Here is a 21,375-nt window from a genome sequence, read left to right as displayed (position 1 = left end):
TGCTGAGCCGTCTCCCCAGCCCTCTGGCTCTTATGTTTGTTTCCTACACGTGCTTCCTGTCGTGGGACCTTTCAGAATCCCTGTCTTCCTTCTTCCTGTAAGAGCCTTAGTTCGACCAGGTAAGTACTGAGGGCATAGGGGAAATTGGAAGACGACATCAGGAATAGTTCAACTTTTTGCTTCTAGATTTAATCGTTTCCTTAAAGATATAGTTAGTATCCAACTTTTTTCTTTTAAACAATTTTGAGAAAAAATAGACAATAAATATATTGAACTTGGAAAACATAGGAAATTACAAAGTCCTGCCCATGTACTTAGCCTTCCATATTCGTCTACCTTAGGAAGGTTCAGTGTCTGTTGCTTTAAGTTTTTTTTTTGTTTGTTTGTTTTTTTTTTTTGGTTTTTTCGAGACAGGGTTTCTCTGTAGCTACGGAGCCTGGCCTGGAACTAGCTCTTGTAGACCAGGCTGGCCTCGAACTCCCAGAGATCCGCCTGTCTCTGCCTCCTGAGTGCTGGGATTAAAGGCGTGCGCCACCACCGCCCAACTTTTTTTTTTCTTAAAAAAAAAACAAAAACAAAAACAAAACATTAACCGTTGTCATATTTTAGTTTTTCTTATCCCATTGTGTCACCATTTGGCATTAGATAAGATTAGGAGGAAGCAAAAGAGTTCATGAAAGTAAAGAGCCCCCTGCTAGACAAATACTAGGCTACTACTCTGTGCCCAGCACGCACTGAGAACTTGATCTTATTCTTGTTACAGGGTTTGTGGGGTTTTTTTTGTTTTTTTGTTTTTTTGTTTTTTTTGGATTTTCGAGACAGGGTTTCTCCATAGCTTTTGGTTCCTGTCCTGGAACTAGCTCTTGTAGACCAGGCTGGCCTCGAACTCAAGGGTTTGTGTGTTTTGCCTCATTCCTTATTGATAAGTAACATTTATTTGTTTATTATAACTTTGTTTCTATTCAGTCTGCTTCTTGACAAATTCTTTTTGGATTTTCGAGACAGTGTTTCTCTGAAACAGCTCTGACTGTCCTGGAACGTGTTTTGTAGACAAGACTGTCCTCAACGTGACAGATCTGCCTGCCTCTGCCTCTTAAGTGCTGGGACTATAGGCGTGTGCCACCACCGCCAGTTCTTGGCAAATTCTAATGATTAATGGTTCTTTGGTGGGGATTTGATTTTACATTTTGTTTGTTTGGAAACAGGGTTTCTCTATAGACCACGCTGTTCTCAAATTCAAAGATTTGCCTTCTTTTTACTCCCAGACTGGGTTTAGTGATGTTTACTATTAGCCTGGTGGTGGTGTGGATTCCTCTTTTTTTTTTCCCCCTTAAATCCTACCACTTAGCCATGGCCCTAGTCCTCCCCCCTTTTGTGACTGATTCTTTTTTGTATGAACAAGTTGAATTTAAGAGAGGGACCGAATTTTAGGAATAAAGAAAATAAAATGCTTCCTTTTGATATAGAAATGGCAGTACATGTTGACATTTAAAGGAAGTAGGGAATTAATCTCCCCCTTCCCTCTTCTCTCTCTCCCCACTTTCTCCCCCCCCCCCCATACCTCCTCCGGAGTTGGTTCTCTTCTTCCATCATGTGGGTTAGGGGATGAGCGCATCTGAGCGCTCTTCTCTGACTACAGTTTTCGAATGACCTTCATCTTTCTGCCTTTCCATCCCACCTAGTTCTATTTTTCCTTCACAATGAAAAGCACCTGACATCATTTACTTTATAACCCCCTCATCAGGATATTAACCAACTACTTGGCATGGAAACAAAGAACTTGCAGGATAGAAATTGGCTCTTGCCTAGCACTTGTAAATGATGTTGAGAGAGTGAATAGACCTTGGCTATGGAGGCCATGGTGCTATTAATGTTTTATCAGTAGTTTAAAGCTTCCATCCTGATTTTGTACTGTTAGGTAAGCATGCCTATGTAGCTCTGTAGACCAGGCTGGCCTCAACTCACAGAGCTCCACCTGCCTCTTAATCCACAGCCTCTCGAGTGCTGGGATTAAAAGTGTGTGCCATCATCGCTTGGCTGTATTCAAAATTTAAGGATATATTTGTAACTTTTTCCCCACCCCATACTGGTACCTGACACAAGATCAGAACCAAAATGAGTCTCTCTCTCTCTCACACACACAAGTAGCCTGAGGCATGGCTTCTTTCATTTCTACTTTCTTTCAGTTTTCTTTTGAAGCACAAATGTGGATCCTCAGCACTCATAGAAAAGCCTAGCACTGTGGTGTGTGTTGTAACCCAGTGCTGGGGGCAGTAGAGCTGCTGGTGCCCATCTTTCTTATCTGGACATTGTCCAATGAGAAAAAAATTTTGAATTCACATTTTAATGGGAAACCACCTGTAAATAGCTTCGTGAGAAGCCGGGCGGTGGTGGCGCACGCCTTTAATCCCAGCACTTGGGAGGCAGAGGCAGGCAGATCTCTGAGAGTTCGAGACCAGCCTGGTCTACAAGAGCTAGTTCCAGGACAGGCTCCAAAACCACAGAGAAACCCTGTCTCAAAAAAGAGCTTCGTGAGAGCATTTCATTTCAAGATTGTGAAAAATTAAGTGACTTTACTATACAAATACAGTATTTAGAACTTAAAACCTCAAGATGTACTACAGTATGTGTGTACTTAGAAGTTAATCATATTCGTACTATAATACAGTTAAATTAGCTCCATAGAGTCAAACAGGACCAGTTGGTTTTTATTCAGAATCTTGAAATGGTGTCTGATCTTTGGAATTTAACTAGTATAGCCATGGGAATGAACCACTTTGTGATGGGCTCCTTGACTAAGTGAGCATGATGCAGTCATGATCGCTGCACGGCTTAGTATCTACTGCACTGCCTTCTGTCAGATGCTGCATTTGGACTGGTGAATTGACTCAACAGATGGCTCATCTGGTGAAGGTGCTTGCCAGCAAACCTAGGACATGATTTTGTTTCCTAGGACTCACGTATTGGACGCAGAATGGACATGTGCCCTGGATATGTTTGTGCATGCCCACCCCCAGTGAGCACACACACATATAATAAGTAAATGTAGTAGAAACTTTTTTAGAGCACTGGAACCCAGGGCCTTATGTATATTATATTAAATATGCACTAGTGAACTTTCTCTAGCCATTCTAACCTTTGACATTTATACCTTTCTAGTTTCTATAGCAGGCTATTTTCCCATCACGTTTCATGCCAGCTGGCACTGCCGTGTGTGTCTTGCAGCAGCGGCTAGCCGTTAGCTCACTCAGTCTCCATACATCTGCCTTGCGAGAGCGCTCTTCTCTCCTGCCTGCCTGTCTGGCACTTTGGCTCCTAGTTCTGTGGTGGGCAGCAGGTTCAGGCTGTCAGTATTAGTACCTAGGCATCTATGATGTACCCCATCTTTCCACTGCACCACAGACTAGCTGGTGTAGCTGTGTGGTAGCATGTTGGAGATTGGCTTTGGTTTCAAAAAATTCTGGTTTTCCCAATTTTCTTTAAGGTTTTTTTTTTTTTAAACATTTATTTATTACGTATACAACTTTCTGCCTCCATGTATACCCACACGCCAGAGGAGGGCGCCAGATCTCATTACAGATGGTTTGGAGCCACCATGTGGTTGCTGGGAATTGAACTCAGGACCTCTGGAAGAGCAGACAGTGCTCTTAACCACTGAGCCATTTCTCCGGCCCTCTTTAAGATGTTTTAAATTCTGATTCCCACATACTGTTTAAAACTGCAGTTGGATCTTATTTTTTCCCACAAATAAATCCAGACAACTCACATGACTTGACCTGAGGTATTGGGATAGTTAAGCAGCCCCTTTCTCCATTGTATCCTGGCATGGCTCCAGGAGCTAGTGAGTACCTAGTGTCTTCTGAAAGAATAGAAAGCTTGAACCCCCAGGGAGCGGAGCCTTAGTGTTTCAGATAGAGCAAATTGTGATTTTTTTTTTTATTTATTAAAAATTTCCACCTCCTCCCATCCTCCCATTTCCCTCCCCCTCCCTCTCTAGTTCTAAGAGAAGTCAGGGTGCCCTGCCCTGTGGGAAGTCCAAGGCCCTCCCCCCTCTATCCAGGTCTAGGAAGGTGTGCATCCAAACAGACTAGGCTTCCAAAAAGCCAGTACATGCAGTAGAATCAACCCGGTGTCATTATCATTGGCTTCTCAGTCTGCCCTCATTGTCAGCCACATTCAGAGAGTCTGGTTTGATCAGTCCAGCTGGCCCTGGTGAGCTCCCATTAGATCAGTCCTACCATCTCACGGTCCTGACTTCCTTGCTCATGTTCTCCCTCCTTGTGATTTATCCCTTTATCTTTTACTCTGAAAAGATGCTCAGGAAGATCTTTTTGTAGAGACTGGGATAATTATGGCCCTTTATGGCAGGATTCTTACTTGGGCTACAGCGAGGCAGGATGTGCTGTTGTAATTGACAGGAGGACTGGGATCTATCTACTGTATACCTGTCAGTCGCTGGACAACTCACCCTCCCCAAAGAATAATTTCACCTTAAATAAACCAGAATGTCTTAGTGCTGGGAAGAGGCACCACAACCATAGCAACTCTTTTTTTAATTTTTTTAATTTTTTGATCTTTTCAAGGCAGGTTTCTCTGGCTTTGGGACCTGTCCTGGAACGTACTGTGTGGGCCAGACTGGCCTCAAACTCACAGAGATCCGCCTGCCTCAGCATCTTGAGTGCTGGGATTAGGGTGTGCACCACCACCGCCCCACAGTCATGGCAACTCCTATAAAAGAAAACATTTAATTGGGGCTTACAGTTCCAGAGGTTTAGTCTCTTAATTATCATGGTGGTGTGCAGGCAGGCATGGTGCTGGAGGTCTACATCTTGTTCTACAGACGGCTGCAAAACAGCTCTGCCCCACACTGGGTGTAGCTTGAGCATATGAGGACCCCCCACACACACACCAGCCACCTCCACAGGGTTACACTTCCAACAAGGCCACCCCTCCTTATAGTGCTGCCCCCTATGGGCCGAGCATTTGAACTCATGAGTCTGTGGGGTCATTCCTATTCAAACACAGGGTAGCTGGGTATGGTGGCACACACCTTTAATCCCAACACTCAGGAGGCAAAAGCAGGCATATCTCTGTGACTTTGAGGCCAGTCTGGTCTGTATATCAAGTTCCAGGCCAGACAGAGCTACTTAGTGAAACCCTGTCTCAAAGACAAAGTAAAAAAAAGGCTAAAAATAAATAAACATTTTGGGCAGTAGTGACTCACACCTTTAATCCCAGCACTCAGGAGATAGAGGCAGGCAGATCTCTGATTTTTGGGGCCAGCCTGGCTGGCCTAGAAAGCGAGTTCCAGGACAGCCAGGGCTGTTATACACAAAACGATAACAAATAAACAAAAAAAAAAAATGAGAAAAAATAAATCAGGGTCAACCAGGGTGCCAGGTTGAGACCTTCCTCTAGACTAAGAGAACTTGATGGTTCCTCAGGCGTGTGCTCATAGGACCTTCTCTGAGAGGACGTGTGGAGGTGGATGTAGCTTGCTTTTACTGATTAACTTGTGTTCCCTAACTTCCACTTCAACGCCCACCTTATCTTTTTTAGGGTGGAATTCACATAATAGAAAATTAAAACACTTTAAAGAGAATGATTCAGTAGCACTTAGTATATTCACATTGTTGTGCAACTGCCTCCCTACCTAAGTCTATATTTTTGTCACCCTGAAAGGAGGCCTGTTCTCAATAAAATTTCATACTTTGTGTATGGCCCAATGCAACTCCTGCTGTTCTGTCCGTGGATCTGCATATTTTTAATGTGTCGTAATTGAAGTTATCTACTGTGTATATGGCTGTGTGTATATAGGTAGATAGGTAGGTCAAAACAACTTTTTGGGAGTTGGTTTTCTCCTACTTGATGTGGCGTCCAGGGACTGAACTCAGGTCATTAGGATTGGCATCATGCTGAGCCATCTTGCCAGCCCCTGTCTCTTTATTTTGTTTACTATTTCTGTAGGGGTGTGTGTGTGCACGCGCGTGCGTGCGCGCAGGCAGGATCACACTATGAAGACCAGGCTGAGTGCCTGGTCTCCATTTCTTTATTTTTCAGTGCTGAAAAAATTAAATTCTATAATGAGTAGAAATTTATGGTAGAGAAGGATTGTGTATGTGTTCTTTTCTACAGTGTAGCTAATGTAGCTGTTAGCACAGCCCCAGTATGATAAAAATCTTTTCTGTTGTTACAGATAGACTTACATGTGTGGGGAAAAAGACCAGAAACACTTCTGAATTAAGGTAACTTCACATATATAATTGTTGTCATTTTTGTGGGGCTTTGGAGGTGGGGGATTTTGAGAATGTCTCACTATGTACCTTTGACTGTGTAGACTTACTATGCAGACCAGGCTGGCCTTGAATTTACAAAGATACACATGCCTCTGCCTCCCAGGGCAGTGATTAAAAGAGTGCTCTGTGTCCATCCTGATACTCATCAGTTTTGTTTTATATCTCAAGACAGGGTTCCTCTGTGTAGCCCTGGCTGTTCTGGCATTCACTTTGTAGATTAGGCTGTCAGGGACTCAGATTCCCTGCCTTCTGAGGGCTGGGATTAAAGGCAAGTTACATCTACCACCAGCCCAGGGCTATTAATCTCATTGGCTTTTTTTTTTTTTTTTTTTTTTTTTTTTTTTTTTTTTTTTTTGAGACAGGGTTTCTCTGTAGCTTTGGAGCCTGTCCTGGAACTAGCTCTTGTAGACCAGGCTGGCCTTGAACTCATAGAGATCCGCCTGCCTCTGCCTCCCAAGTGCTGGGATTAAAGGCGTGCGCCACCACCGCCTGGCAAATGATTTTACCATTAGTGGTTGCCAAGAATCGAACTTTTGACCTTTGGAAGGACAGAGAGTGCTCTTAACCACTGAGCTATCTCTCCAGCTCTGTGGGTTTTTTGTTTTTTTGTTTTGTTTTGTTTTTGTGTACAATGTTCTGCCTATGTGTATGCCTGCAGGCCAGAAGAGGGCACCAGATCTCATCATAGATGGTGTAAACCACCATGTGGTTGCTGGGAATTGAACTCAAGACCTGTGGAAGGGCAGTTGGTGCTCTTAACCACTTAGCCATCTCTCCAGCTCCTTTGTTATAAGTTTTACTTTCTTTCAAATGGTCTCTGTTACTCTGTCACAGTTTTACCTGTTCTCTTGCTGTATTGTCTAATCTGGCCCTGACCTGCCTCATTCTCTCAAGTAACTGGTACCCCACCCCCTCTTTTTGAGATAGTCTGTCTTACTAAATGCAGGCCTGGCTAACCTCAGACTTGTACCTCTACCTCCCCTGCGCTGGCATTAAAGGTCTTTGTTGGTATTTTATATTTCTAGGTGTCTTGTGTGCTGTATGTCTGAGTGCAGGCAGAGGCCAAAGAGAAAGAGTTATAGATAGTTGTTATCTCCTTTATGGTGCTGGGAATGTCCAGGAAGAACATCCGGTGCTCTTAACCATAGAGACATCTCATCTCTTCAGCCTGCTGTCCCCAACCTCCCTTTGGTGTTTCACCATGCAGGCCAGGATGACCTTAAAGTCAGTCTTCCTGCCTCATTCTCTCAGCATGCTTACGCCACCAACATGTGGCCCATTTCTCTATTTTTAAAATTTGTGTGTGTATCCATGCATGTGTATTTTTTTTAAGTTTTATTTTTAATTGGATATGTGTTTTGTGTGTGTGGGTATTTGCATGTGAGTGCAGGCGTCCCCAGAGATCAGAGGGCTCAAAATGCCTTGAAGCTGAATTCAATTCAGATTCTCCATTAGAGTAGCATGTGTTCTTTATGTCTGGAGCATCTCTCCTGAGCCTTCTTCCTTAGTTTTTGAAACAGTGAGCCATCTCTCCGTCCTTGTGTGTGTGTGTGTTCCTGCAGGTATTGTACATGCCTGTGCCTATGCTTGTACAGAGGCCAAAAAAAGTGTATCTAATCCTTCAGAACAAGAATTAGGCATTTGCAATAATGCCTAGCTGTTACTGTATATTTGCATTATTGTGTTTTGGTTTCCAAGACAGGGTCTCTCTGTGTAGCCCTGGCTTCCTGGAACTTACTCTGTAGACCAGGCTAGCCTGGAACTCAAAAATCTGCCTATCTTTGTCTCCAAGTGCTGGAATTAAAGGCATGAGCCACCACCCAGCTTTCTTTTCTCTTTGTTTTCTTTTTCTTTCTTTTTTTTTTTTTTTTTTGGTTTTTCGAGACAGGGTTTCTCTGTAGCTTTGGTGCCTGCCCTGGAACTAGCTCTTGTAGACCAGGCTGGCCTTGAACTCCCAGAGATCCGCCTGCCTCTGCCTCCCGAGTGCTAGGATTAAAGGCGTGCGCCGCCACCACCCGGCTCTCTTTGTTTTCTTACATTTCAGTCAAGAATCAAGATTCAAAGTTCACAAATAATTTAGCGGGGGGGGGGGGGGGCAGGGGGGTGTAGTATAGCCACATTGACCCAATTCTCAGTATCCTCCTGTTTTACCTTTTTGAGTGCTGAGATTAGATGTATGTTTCACCTTACCAAATTTAAAAAGTGGCTATTAATAGAAAACTGAAATTCGTACAAGAAATTAACCACTTGAAAAATTTCTGTCAGCAAACTAAAATCATCACTAGTTCATAGCTGATCTTTTTCTTACACATGCCCCTACCCATTTCTCTATTTCTTGCTTGTTTTGAGGAGAATTTTTGTTCTTAAAGACTTCAGTACCTTTAAACGTAAAACAATACTGTTATCACACTTAGAAAATGTGTTGACTATTGCTCCCTGTACAGCTCCCTGTTTATGTTCAGGTCTAGTGCTGTTTGCTTGGGTTTGGCTTCACAGTTCTAATCTCCCCTCCCTCCTTCCATCCCTTTCTTTCTCTCAGATTGACACAGAATCTCACTATGTAGGTCTGACTGTCCTGAAACTCACTATTTAGACCAGGCTGGCCTCAACACTCACAAAGATCCACCTACCTTTGCCTCCTGAGTGCTGGGATCAAAGACACTCACTTATAAATCCAGCCACTTTCATATCTTCAAATCTTTAAGAAATTCCTGTTCTTGAAAATAACATCTCAAAGAAGGACAGTAGTGTTCTCTGTTAATATGACTTCTACTCAGATGTCAGCTATTAACTTTGGAGTTGTTCTGTTCTAGGGGACACTTCAGTAGTATGGTCACTGAGAGGCTTATGGGATGGGGGTGGACTGTCAGACTGATTATCTCATTTAATTTTTGTTTTAGCTCTGTGACATAGATGATGATGTTCCAGACCAGAGTAAAACTTGATTCAGTGAAGTCCTATTTGTATGTTGGAGAAACTGAAATTCTTTTTCTTGCTTTCTTTGTTTTTGTTTTTCCAGACACTTTTTCTCTGTTTAGCATTGAGTGTCCTAGGACTTGCTCTGTAGATCAGGCTGGCCTTGAACTCACAGAGATCTCCCTGTCTCTGTCTCCTGAGTGCTGGGATTAAAGGTGTGCACCACCCTTGCCCGGCAATGAAATTGTTTTTCAAAATATGCCCCTTTAAAAATTTTTGAATTATAGGCCGGGCGGTGGTGGCGCACGCCTTTAATCCCAGCACTCGGGAGGCAGAGGCAGGCGGATCTCTGTAAGTTCGAGGCCAGCCTGGTCTACAAAGAGAGTTCCAGGACAGGCTCCAAAGCTACAGAGAAACCCTGTCTCGAAAAAACCAAAAAAAAAAAAAAAAAAAAAAAATTTTTTGAATTATAGTCTTTTGTGTGTGTACATTGCAATAGACCGCACATAGGGAAGTCAGGACAACTTACAGGAGTCAATTCTCCCCTTCTATGAGGTGTATCCTGAGCTGTCCAAATCAGGCTGGCAGGTTTGACGTCAAGTGTCTTTACTGGCTAAACCATCTTGACAGCCCATATGTCTGTTTTCTGTCGGTAGCAGACTTGTAGCCCAAGTGTCATTGTTGATAACTGTCTAATAGTAGGACCCTGAGGTCACTGTTGAGGTACTCTGCACGACTTCCTTCACAGGCGTCTTGATTGGAGGGGCATTATGCTGCTCTGTCTTTGTCACACGTTGAGGATTTTACATCTCATACCACTTGTGTGAACTATTCTAATCATGCTAACGCTTTACTTAAAGGTTTAGGGATAGGTCTCATCTGCTTGTTTGTTCTCACATAGTGGGCAAGCACTCTCCTTCTGAGCTACATTCTTAGCCCCATGTTTCTAAATTATTCAGATTTCCTAAACAGCAGTTCTAACTTAAAACTGAAGTCAGATGTGGGTCATGGGCAGTCATGAGGCCTCAGCAGGTCCTGTCTTAGTGGATTAGACTGGAAAATGCCACCTCAGCATAGCCAAAGCTTACCTGGGACATGCTCTGGAGGAGAAGCGCTGCCCAGGCAAGCAGACCTGATGGTGGGGTTTCCAGAAGGGCCAAGGGACTAACAACACTGAAGAGAAAGTCAAAAGTGATTAAATGTAAGTAAGACTTATTAAACATACATTCATTTTAAAGTATTAAAACTGTAAATAGTAGTGTGTTCTGCACTTCATTCAGGAGTGAAAAGGTAATATTAGGACAGCAGGTAAAGGTACTCAATGCTCATGGAACACGAGAACCAGCTCCTTTAAGCTGTTCTTTGTCCTTACCAGGTGTGTTCCATACACATATACAAACAGATAAAACATTTTTTTAGAAAAAGACTGCTAGCTGTTAAGATCCTTCCCTCCCCCTTTCTCCCTTCCTCTTTTCTTTTTAACATACTGTGAGCATCAGAGGGTGATTTTTATGGAGCCAGGTTTTCTTTCTATCTTTACATGGTTAGATTCTAGGGGTTGAACTTAGGTCATGAGGCTTGAACAGCAAGAGACTTAACCCACAGAACCATCTCATTGGCCTAAAATCTTTCATTTAATTGGATACTCTCTTCATATACTACAGAAAAAAAAATATATGACAGTCATCCAGTTATAGTACTTAAAACTAGAAAGATGGGTTTACTAAAAACCTAGTGAAAAATCTTTATAAAGCTAATGGGCTATCTAGGTAAAGTCACTGGCCGCCAAGCCCGAGGAGCTTTTGAGACAGTTCCTCTGTTCACAAAATCCTCTTAGTATGTTGTTTTCAGTTTTGTGATTTAAAGCTAACTCAGCTTTAGTGTTGGTGTCTGGGTCATCTGCTGTGTGTTGATTGAACTAATTCAGGGTACCTTGTGACTTTGGTTGCTACTTTTTCTTAGTTGAATGCTGGATTGGGTGGTAGATCTTTATAGCCAGAGTGACTTTGTAGGGTAAGAAGTGCTGGAGTGTAGTGAGCCTGAGTAAAACCAGTGAAGCAAGCCAGATACATGCAAGACTAACATGCACCACATCTTTCTATCTAAACAACGTGATGCTATTCTGTTGTATAGGAATATTCTTAAACTTTAGTCCTTAAATATTGTGTGCTAAAGACAGAATGACCCAGTCTTTTCCTGAAAAAGTAAATGATGTTCTCTAATGCTGGGGGTGTCCAGGGAAGCCTGAGGTATTCTCCCTTGCTGGAGCTTTCTAGCGAGTCAAGCATCCACTCAAGAAATAGGTTTGAAAAGAACCACTGTAGCCAGAAATGGTGGTACGTACCTATAACACTAACACTGGAGAAGTGGAGTATGAGGTCAGACTAGGTGTAACGGTAAATTTTAGTTCATACGAGGCTGGTTAGCAAGATTCTCTCTTAATTGAGGAGAGAACAGGTGCGGAGAATTGACAGAAAATGAGACTACCATTGTGTTCAGAAATCTTTTGGAAGTTGTGTTGCTGCATAGCCTGCTTTCCTAGAGAGCAACAGCAGGTGCTAGTCTAGGAATGTGGGGCTTCCCTGTAGTGCACAGCTGCACCTTGTAGGCCTTTCTTAGCCCATTACTGGTGGTTACTCTCAAACTCATTTTCTCAAGTGCTTCTGTACTGCCCAGCAGAAGGCACTTATAGTCAGAAGGGATCTTGTTGCCAGTGTATGCATCAGGAGCGTATAGTGTGGATCTTCATCAACGGTATTCATTCGTTTTTCTGTAGAATAGAAAAATATCAAGAACTTGAGCAGTTACGCTTGGGGTCATCCAGTTGATTTACCCAAGATGTGTTTTTACTTTTAATGAAAATAACAGTGATTAGTTAAGCCATGTGATACTAACTAACTTGAGGAAGAGTTGAGACAGGATCTTGATACACAGTCCTAGGTAGCCTGGAGCCCACTATATTACCAGAGAGGCCTCAGACTCAGTGCAGTCCTTCTACCTCTGCTTCTCCCAAGTTCTGAAGCTTAGAGGCATGCCATCACAATTAAAGTTTTGTTGGTTTAGTTTTTATTTTATTATTGTGTGTGTGTTCGTGCATGCATGTGTGTGTGTATCAATGCACGCAGGTAAGTGTACTCATCTATGTATGTATGTAGACTAATCTTGGTCTCTTGTTTTACTAATTCATTACCTCATTTATCAACACAGAACCTCTCACTAAACATAAAGTAGGGGTTTTCAACCCCATGGGTCTCAACGCTTTGCGGATTAAATGACCATTGCACAGAGGTCACCTAAGATCATTGGTATGCACAGATATTTACATTTTAATTCATAACAGCAAAATTAGAATTTTGAAGTAGCAATGAAAATAATTTTATGATGGGGTCATTATCATAACATGAGGAACTTTTTGTTGTTGGTTTTTCAAGACAGGGTTTCTCTGTAGCTTTGGAGCTTGCCCTGGAACTAGCTCTTGTTGACCAGGCTGACCTCAAACTCACAGAGATCCACCTGTCTTTGCCTCCCGAGTGCTGGGATTAAAGGCGAGCGCCACGGAACTAACCATATTAAAGGGTGGAAGCATTAGGAAGGCTGAGAACTACTGACCTAGAAGGTTCCATTTCAACTGGGTTAACTAGCATTGAACCCAAGAATGCACGTGTCTCTGCCTTATCCCCTATACCCTAAGCACCTCTTTAACTTTTATACAAAAATTTTGTTGACTGGGGGAAGGGCTGGAGAGATGACTCTTGATTCCTAGCACCTACATGGAAGCCAACAGCCATCTAACTCTGGTTCCATGGGATGCAATACATTTTTCTGATCTGGGATACTAGGCATTTACATGACACACATAACTAAAATACAGTTAAAAAACCAATACTCTGTGTAATTTGCATTGGAGGGTCAAGGTCCTTGCATAAATCACTTTGCTCTTAAGTAATTTTATCTTTAGTTTTAAATTGCTTTGATCACATTTATGATTGATTCATTTAAAAGCCAACATCTTTGTCAGAAGTGTAGCCTGTATGCCAGGTACCGTGACCTAGGAGGCCTCCTATTCCAGTACTTGAGATTCTGAGGCAAGAGATTTGCATTCAAGGCCAACCTAGGCTTTGGAAAGGAGTTTCAGACGGCACACAGGCATGTCCATATATGACTTCCTCTGAGGAAAAGAAGTCTCTTTTTTTTTTTTTTTGGTATTTTTGAGACAGGGTCTCTGTAGTCCTGGCAATGCTGGAATTGGGTATGTAGATAAAGCTGGCTTTGAACTCACAGAGATCCTTTTGTTTATACCTCCCAACTGCTGGACTAAAGGCATTCGCCACCACCATACTCTGGTGGTGGGTTTTGTGGTTGTTTTTTGTTACTTTGTTTTTGCGGCAGTGTCTGAAACCACTGTGTAGCTAATAGTGACCTCCTTGAACTTCTGCTTTCACCTGGAGAGAAACTATAGGTGGCACCACACGTGTGGGGATTTAAACGTTGTAGCAAGCAGTCTATTAACTGAACTATATCCCAGTCCGGGAAGTCAGGTTTGTTTGCTTATCTATTTTGAAACAGTCCTAGTATGTATTGCAGGCTGGCCTCAAATTATGTAGCCAAGGATGACCTTAAAGGGTGACTCTGACCTCCTGCTTATTTCCAAAGTGCTGGATTTATAGGTGTACACCCCTGCACCGTTTATCCTGGGGCTGGACTCAAATCCAGAGCTTCATATATGTTAGTCAAGCACTCTACCAACTGAACGTCTGCATTCTGGGCTGAAAAAGCCGTAACAAGGTGACCTCAGAGTTTGGAGCTGTCTTCTATGACTGGGTATGCAGCACGTGACCAGCCTTGTTCAGAACGTTTGTGCTTAGAAGGGTCAAGATGTTTCTGAGCTTCCTGGGATTCCACAGCCTAGGGTTTTGGTGGAAATAGAGGACTTCTGGATCCCTGAAGGTGCAAGTCATAAACAGTCCCACACCAGTTTGGAATTGTGATTAATAGGGTGGTATTTATTTAAAGGAGAATAAACTTACAGATCACCGTCCCAGACAACAGCCCTCTGCGCAATTAGGAAGAAGTCTAGTTCGCCGGAACCGGAGCAGGAAGTAAAGAGAGCGAGGAGGGAAGTAGCCGCTTTTTTAAAGGGAAAGAGACCATGCCCCAATGGGCTGGTATCTCAGCGGCTATTGGCTGGAGGAGCGGAAGGACCTCCCGCAACAGATCCCCTTTGTCCTTTTAAGGCTCATGATGACTGCCATAGCTTTAAAGTTGTAGTTTTCCAGAGTGCCCCAGTCCTTTTCCTGAAGAAATTATTTCTGGTTTCTCCGTGTGGTAGCTATTCTTGTTTTCTGAGAGATGCAATCTTTTCATGATGAGAAAGGCCTGTGTTATTTGTGTTATTTTAAGTGATTTTATTTTTCTGGAGATTGGGTCTCTGGTACAGGTTGGCATTGAACTTAAGGTCTTTCTTCAGCCATCTAAGTAGTGCAATGCACTACCACTACTAGCACTAACAGTTTATGTTTCAGTCCACTACCACAGCGGTGTGTATTAGTCATTGTTGTACTGGCAAAAAAGATTGTTTTTAATCCAGTTCTACATAGGACTTTAAAAGTTTTGATTAATGCTACAGGAAAGTTCTGTTTTATGAGACCATAGCTCTGAAGTTTTCAATTTCTTTGTTTTGTTTTTTTTCCCCTTTTTTTTAAGGGTTTTCCAAGACTGGGGTGTCTATGTAGCCTTGGCTATTCTGACACTGACTTTGTAGACCAGGCTGGCCTGGAACTCACAGAGATCCTACTGCCTCTGCCTCCCAAGTGCTGGGATTAAAAGTGTGCGCCACTATACCCAGTGTTCTACTTGCTTTATAAGTTACTCAAAAGTGATCCCCCCCAAATTTATTTATTTGTGTGTTTGTTTATTGTGTATACATTGTTCTGCCCGCGTGTATGCCTGCAGGCCGGAAGAGGGGGCGGCACCAGCTCTCATTATGGATGAACCACATATATGGTTACTAGGGATTGAACTCATGACCTCTGGGAGAGCAGTTAGTGCTCTTAGCTGTGAATTTTCAGTCAGCCAGTGTTACTGTAGCTTATTTATTTTGTGCCATGTTTCTGTTGCAGAGCTTGAATTCTGAAGTGAGGAGAGCACTGAGACCTGAAGATGAGTGAACTTGACCAGCTGCGGCAGGAGGCCGAGCAACTGAAGAACCAGATCAGAGTAAGTAGCAGTGCGCGTCTGTTTCAGATGAGAAGTTCCCGTTATGGATGACAGAGTAAGGTGAAGTTGGTCTAGTATGTGCTGACCATGCTCCAGGTGCCTGTCTGTTATGTTTTCAGAAACTTTGTTTTCTTACTAACTATAATTTGTTGCTTGAATGTACATGGTATGTTTCTGTCAAATTCATCGAAGATATTGAGAGTCTTCCTCTGGGGAGCTAGGTTTAGATCCTCCTGTGTGGCTGTTGTATATATCAACAGGCGGTATCAGGAGGACTACTAAACTGGCAGAAGACAAAAGTGTGAAAGTGAAAAGCTCAGTAAAGTGGCATTTTAGATGCGCCTACCTTTTTTTTTTTTCCTTGTGATTTTGAAGTGGGTTGTGCTGCAGGATGACTGTTGAAATGTATACAACAGCTCTTGGGCCACCAGAGAGAAGAGACTTACACTTACCTACCTGAGTACAAAACTAAATGAAAGATAAATTTCAGCTGGGTGGTGGTGCATACTTTTCATTCCAGCACTCAGGAGGCAGAGGCAGGCAGGTCTCTGAGTTTGAGGTCAGACTGGTCTACACAGAGAAATCTTCTCTCAGAAAAAAAGAATAGAAAAAAAATGAAGGGGAAAGATAAATTTCACTGTAATCTGATTCTTTTGAGGTGGTGCTAGAGGTAGAACTGAGAGCCCTTATACATACATACCAGGTGAATGTGGGTTTAATAGTTTAGGGGTTTGTATTTTATTTTTTTGTTACTTGAGACAAGGTTTCTCTTTTCACTATGTAACTTCAACTATCCTGGAACTCAAAAGGTAGACCAGGCTGACTTTGAACAATTAAAGTATACTTGGTCTAAAGAGCTAGGCAAAAAAACTTAAGATTTACTAGGAACAACCCAGTTTTCATTTTGTTTAGGGCTTTGTATATTTGAAATAGCTGTCTCCGGTTTTCACGGTCTCATCTAAAGACATACCAATCCTCAGAATCTCACTCAGTAAGTGTTGACAACAGTCAGTGTCTGCCTGTTGTTGAACAGTCACATTTCCTTTACTTTGTCAGTTGTGTGCAGGCTGCCAGGGGGACTTTATAGAGAATCTTCAGCACCATTTTGGCTAACTTTTCTTTTTTCCCCCATCATCGTTGTTGTTTGAGACAGGTTTCTCTGTTTAACAGCCCTGACTGTCCTGGAACTCCTTTGTAGACAAGTCAGGCCTTGAACTCTGTTTGCTTTTGCCTCCCCAAAGTGCTAGAATTAAAGGCATGTGCCATCACTGTCCAACTTCCAATTTTTTTTTCCTTCTTTTTTTTGGATTTTTCGAGACAGGGTTTCTCTGTGGCTTTGGAGCTTGTCCTGGAACTAGCTCTTGTAGACCAGGCTGGCCTCGAACTCCCAGAGATCCGCCTGCCTCTGCCTCCCGAGTGCTGGGATTAAAGGCGTGTGCCACCACCGCCCAGCTCCAGTTTTTTCTTGAATTAAAAAAAAAAAAGATACCAGAATTGTCTGAGATTTAGAGCTAGGGATAAAACAGAAAATACCCTGCTGTAAGCACTTCACAGCTGGGCATTGGAGTCTAGATTATCCTGGCCAGTGTTCTTTAATGTACTCCCCTGGAATTAATAAAGCTTTCTAAAATATTGGGTGTGGTATAGTTATTTCCTGCAAAACAAATTTAAATAATAGCAGATAACTTCCCTAAATTTATGTGTTCCGCATGGCAGGTAGGTACTATATCACTGAACTACACCCTAGCCCTGATCCTCACCTGAAATCTTTACAGGGTTACGGGTTTTTTTTCTTGGGGGGTTCGGTAGGGTGAAAGTCTTTATTATGGTACTAAGATTGGTCTCAAAATTGTGGGTTCGAGTCTTTTTCCTGTCTCAGTTCCCTCTGTGACTGGGATTGCAAAGCATCCCTGGCTTCCCCTACTGTTCTGAATGACTTAAAACTTAAAGCCAGGAGCGAAGCATGGTGGTACATACCTTTAATGTAGCGCTAGACAGGAAGAAGCAGAATGATAGTAGTTCAGAGTCGTCTTCAGATACATGGTAAGTTTGAGGCTAGCCTAGGTACTATGAGACCTTGTCTCAAAAGGTAACATTAGGACTGGAGAGATGACTCAGCAATTAGGAGCACTTAAATATACTTTCAGGGGACCCCAGTTGGGTTCCCAGCGCCCAGCTCAAGTGGTTCACAACCCCATGTAACTCTTAACTCCAGGGGATTTGATACTTTCTTCTGTCTTCTACAAGTACTTGCATATACCCACACAGACATACACAAAACAAAATGATATTTTAAGAAAAAAAATTAAAGCCAGGTACAATGAGGCATGCTTGTAATGCCAGCAGATCTGGAGACTAACGCAGGAATACTGACAGTTTGAGGCGTTTCCATAGATTGTATGCTTTTGAGATTTTTATCTTTTCTTTGTCTCAGAAGTTCTGAAAGCTGAGAATATAAAAATTAAAATTCTGAGGGACAAAGGAGTTGTGTTGAGTAACTATCTGAAATTATTTTTCAAGTCTATCTTGAAGATAGTCCTAAACTATAGTATGATTTAAGTTTTGCTTTTTTAAGACAGGTTCTTACTATGTAACTCTGGCTATTCTGGAAATCACTATGTAGACCAGGCTGGCCTCAAAGTCACAGATTTGCCTGCCTCTGCCTCCCAAGTGCAGGGAACTAAAGGTATGTGCCACTGTGTTGGGCTTGTATTTGAACTTTTTAAAGGGGAACAGGGTAGAAATAGCTATTATTTTTTTAATGTTAGGCTGGCATGGAAGTCAACTACGTGGCAGAGGGTAAATTTAGAGAAAGGATAAGAAAGCCCAGGTGTTGGGGAAAATGTGCTTAGAACAAAGATGAAAAAGAGAAAGGAAACAGAAGAGCGAGCGGTTTACAGTGCTGCATAGTTATAGCCACATAGCGCCCCGTGTTTTCACTCCTGTCACACGTGTAGTCCTTAGTGCCCTCCTTTCTACACCCGCACAGTTAGTGTCCCTGTGTACAGCAGTCAAGAGGTAGAAAGAAGCAGGAGGATCAGGAGTTCAAGGCCATTCTCAGTTGCACGTGACATTTGAGACCAAGTAGGCAATACAAGGCCCTATCCCACTGGAAAACATAAAAAGCAGGTAAAAACAATTTCAACAAGTTTGATCTAGTTCCATCTAGCTAAGCACAGTATCATTGCGGCCAGTACTTTACAGTGGTTTCACTTGAGTTTTGTTTTGCTCTTAAAGTTCAGCGCCTCACTCTCAGGGCATCCTTTAGTTCACACTGTGTTTAATGTGCACAGAGTAGCTCATGGCACAAGACCTCCATTGTGGACAGCACCAGTTTTGACCATTCCTAGTAAAGATACTCTGCTTTAGCCCTCAGAATGAGTGTCATCCTCACAAATGGCTGCATTGGATTTGGACCTTGCCTCTCAACACCGGGCTACTTTTACGATGAATTGGTGAGGAGAGGTGAAGACCATTGAGTCTCCAAATGGGAAGGGAGGGCCTTTTCTGTTGTTTGTTTGTTTGTTTTTTCTTTTTTTCTTTTTTTGGTTTTTCGAGACAGGGTTTCTCTGTGGCTTTGGAGCCTGTCCTGGAACTAGCTCTGTAGACCAGGCTGGTCTCGAACTCACAGAGATCCGCCTGCCTCTGCCTCCCGAGTGCTGGGATTAAAGGCGTGCGCCACCACCGCCCGGCTCTGTTGTTTGTTTTTGAGACAGAGTCTCGTTGTCTCTTTCTAGGAAGTGTTGTTTCTTCTTAGATTGTTTTTCATGTGAAACACCCTCTGTGGTGGTCTGAAAGAAAATAACCCCCAAAGAGAGTGGCATTACTAGGAGGTGTGGCCTTGTTGGAGGAAGTGTCACTGTGAGGTGGACTTTGAGGTCTCCTGTGCTCAAGCCACTCCCAGTGTCACAGTTCACTTTCTGTTGCCTGCAGATAAAGACTAGGAAGTCAACACCATGTCTGTCTGCACACGTTCCTGGTCCCCACCGAGATGCTAATGAACTGACCTGGAACTAAGCTGCTACTACAATTAAATGGTTTCCTTTATAAGAATTGCTGTGGTCATGATGTTCGTTCACGTTTTATATTTTTTTATATTTTTTAGACTTTTTTTTTTTTTTAAAGATCTGTCTGTATGCTTGCTGGCCAGAAGAGGGCACCAGTTCTCATTACAGATGGCTGTGAGCAACCATGTGGTTGCTGGGAATTGAACTACAGGACCTCTGGAAGAGCTCAGTGCTCTTAACCTCTGAGCAATCTCTCCAGCCCCTGTTTTTTAGTCTTTTAAACCCAAGGCTATACATTATATCAACAAGCATGTTTTTTTAAAGTATTAGACTTATTGGCATGAAAAACACTTGAGAGTGACTAGCTATTTTAAGCCCTTTCTGTGCACTTAATCCATTTTTTATGTGGAAATACTTGGTTTTATAATTGTGTTTAGATTGCGAGCAGCTTCATTAGGACGGACTTGGAACCTAGAAGTCTGTCCATACAGTAATGGTCATTTCAGTGTGTTTGCCATGCCATCCTAATATATTAAAGCCCTACGCAGTCATCAGGTTCTTAGTCAAGGTTATCAGTTCCTTTGACTTTTGCCTGTATTTAAATTTTGACCTTTTAAAAGTGGGGTTGTCTCATTTTTCTTCATAATGAATATCTTTGTATTTATATGTATGTGGTATTTTGAGATTTCAAGGCTTATCTCATTTATTAGTGAAAACATAGTAAATAAAATTAAAGAAAAAATTACTGTGGTATTTCTTTTGTAGGTCTTTGCTGCATTGGTAGGTTTTATAGATAGCAAAGATTGCCTACTGCTATTTTGTTATCAGTCTCCTTAGAATTTTTTGTTTGTTTGTGTTGTTTTTCTCGAGGCAGGGTTTCTCTGTGTAGTCCTAGCTGTCCTAGAACTCGCTTTGTAGACCAGGCTGGCCTCAAACTCATAAAGATCTGCCTGCCTCTTTCTCCCAAGTTCTGGGATTAAAGGTGTGCACCACCACCGTCCTGCCAAGTCTCTTTAGAATTTTACTAACAATTCTAGATCCCTTATTCTTTTCATAGAACTTAAATTTAATCATTATTTGACTTGAAAATAATGTCCTTGGATAATGCATTCTCAAAGGGAAGGTTTTGGACCTGGATAGCTAACTGGTCTTCAGCCTGTTTCTTTCCTTGCAACTCCTCCTGCTCTCACAGAGGCTGTGGGAAAGACAGAGCAGGTGTATGTGGGCTGCCTGTAGTTCCAGTGTCCCCAGAGTTCTGTGGAGTCTGCATGTCTTATGCGGGGTCAGAGATTGTGAATCATTTCTGTTGTGACCTGAACAAAAAGACTGCTTCATCATGCACACTGTGCTTTTGTTCCTGACAGTGGAGGCTTCCTGAAACCATGGTAGGGAAAGTCAGTCGTGAGGTTAAAAGTGAAATATAACTAATTCCTATCTGTTATTTCATAGGATGCTCGTAAAGCTTGTGCTGATGCGACTCTTTCTCAGGTAAGAAACATTTCCATCTGTCAATCATTCATAATGCAGTCTGGTGTGTGCTGTTACCTTCATGTTGAACTTCTGGAATGAGTAGTCTGTCCTGTGGGGTGAGGATGTAAAACCACTACCAAGACTTCATTTGGAAGTTGGTTTTGATGGTAGATAGGCAGCGAGGGCCAGTGGATGTTCTTTAAATGAAAATGAGATCTCTTCCACATAACAAACAGTTTTACTGCCAGACTCATGTCCAGAAGAATCAAACTGATTATAAAGCATGTACAGGGCTGATGGATGACGCCGTGGGTAACGTGTACCTCCCACCAATTCAACACTTAGTTTAGTCTCTAGGGCTCTGCAAACATGTGCCGCTCCTCTACCCCAATAAATAAAGATTCATTTTAAAAGTTATTGAAAATACACGTGACCGTCAGCTCTTGCTGTGGTGTAGCGCTTTGGCTAGA

The 21,375-nt window shown here is 42.5% G+C and overlaps 1 protein-coding gene across 7 annotated transcripts in view; it reads left to right on the top strand.

Annotated features, from left to right (window-relative positions):
- Gnb1 (G protein subunit beta 1) overlaps positions 1-21,375 on the top strand; it is a 76,775-nt gene that overhangs the window by 31,767 nt on the left and 23,633 nt on the right. For 4 of the 7 annotated variants that reach the window (XM_057784061.1, XM_057784062.1, XM_057784055.1 and 1 more), the window contains exons 2-3: positions 15,332-15,428; positions 20,885-20,923. In XM_057784061.1, the coding sequence (XP_057640044.1) occupies positions 15,372-15,428; positions 20,885-20,923 (96 nt within the window). In that variant the 5' untranslated portion in view covers positions 15,332-15,371. Of the gene's footprint in view, positions 1-6,196; positions 6,246-15,331; positions 15,429-20,884; positions 20,924-21,375 lie in introns of all 7 variants that reach the window. The other 3 variants (XM_057784058.1, XM_057784056.1, XM_057784059.1) reach the window with 1 other exon arrangement.

This window comes from Chionomys nivalis, chromosome 11, assembly GCF_950005125.1.
Source record: "Chionomys nivalis chromosome 11, mChiNiv1.1, whole genome shotgun sequence".
Taxonomy (NCBI): Eukaryota; Metazoa; Chordata; class Mammalia; order Rodentia; family Cricetidae; genus Chionomys; species Chionomys nivalis.
The sequence above is the reverse complement of the archived record's forward strand: the minus strand, read 5'-3'. Positions and strand labels throughout refer to the sequence as shown.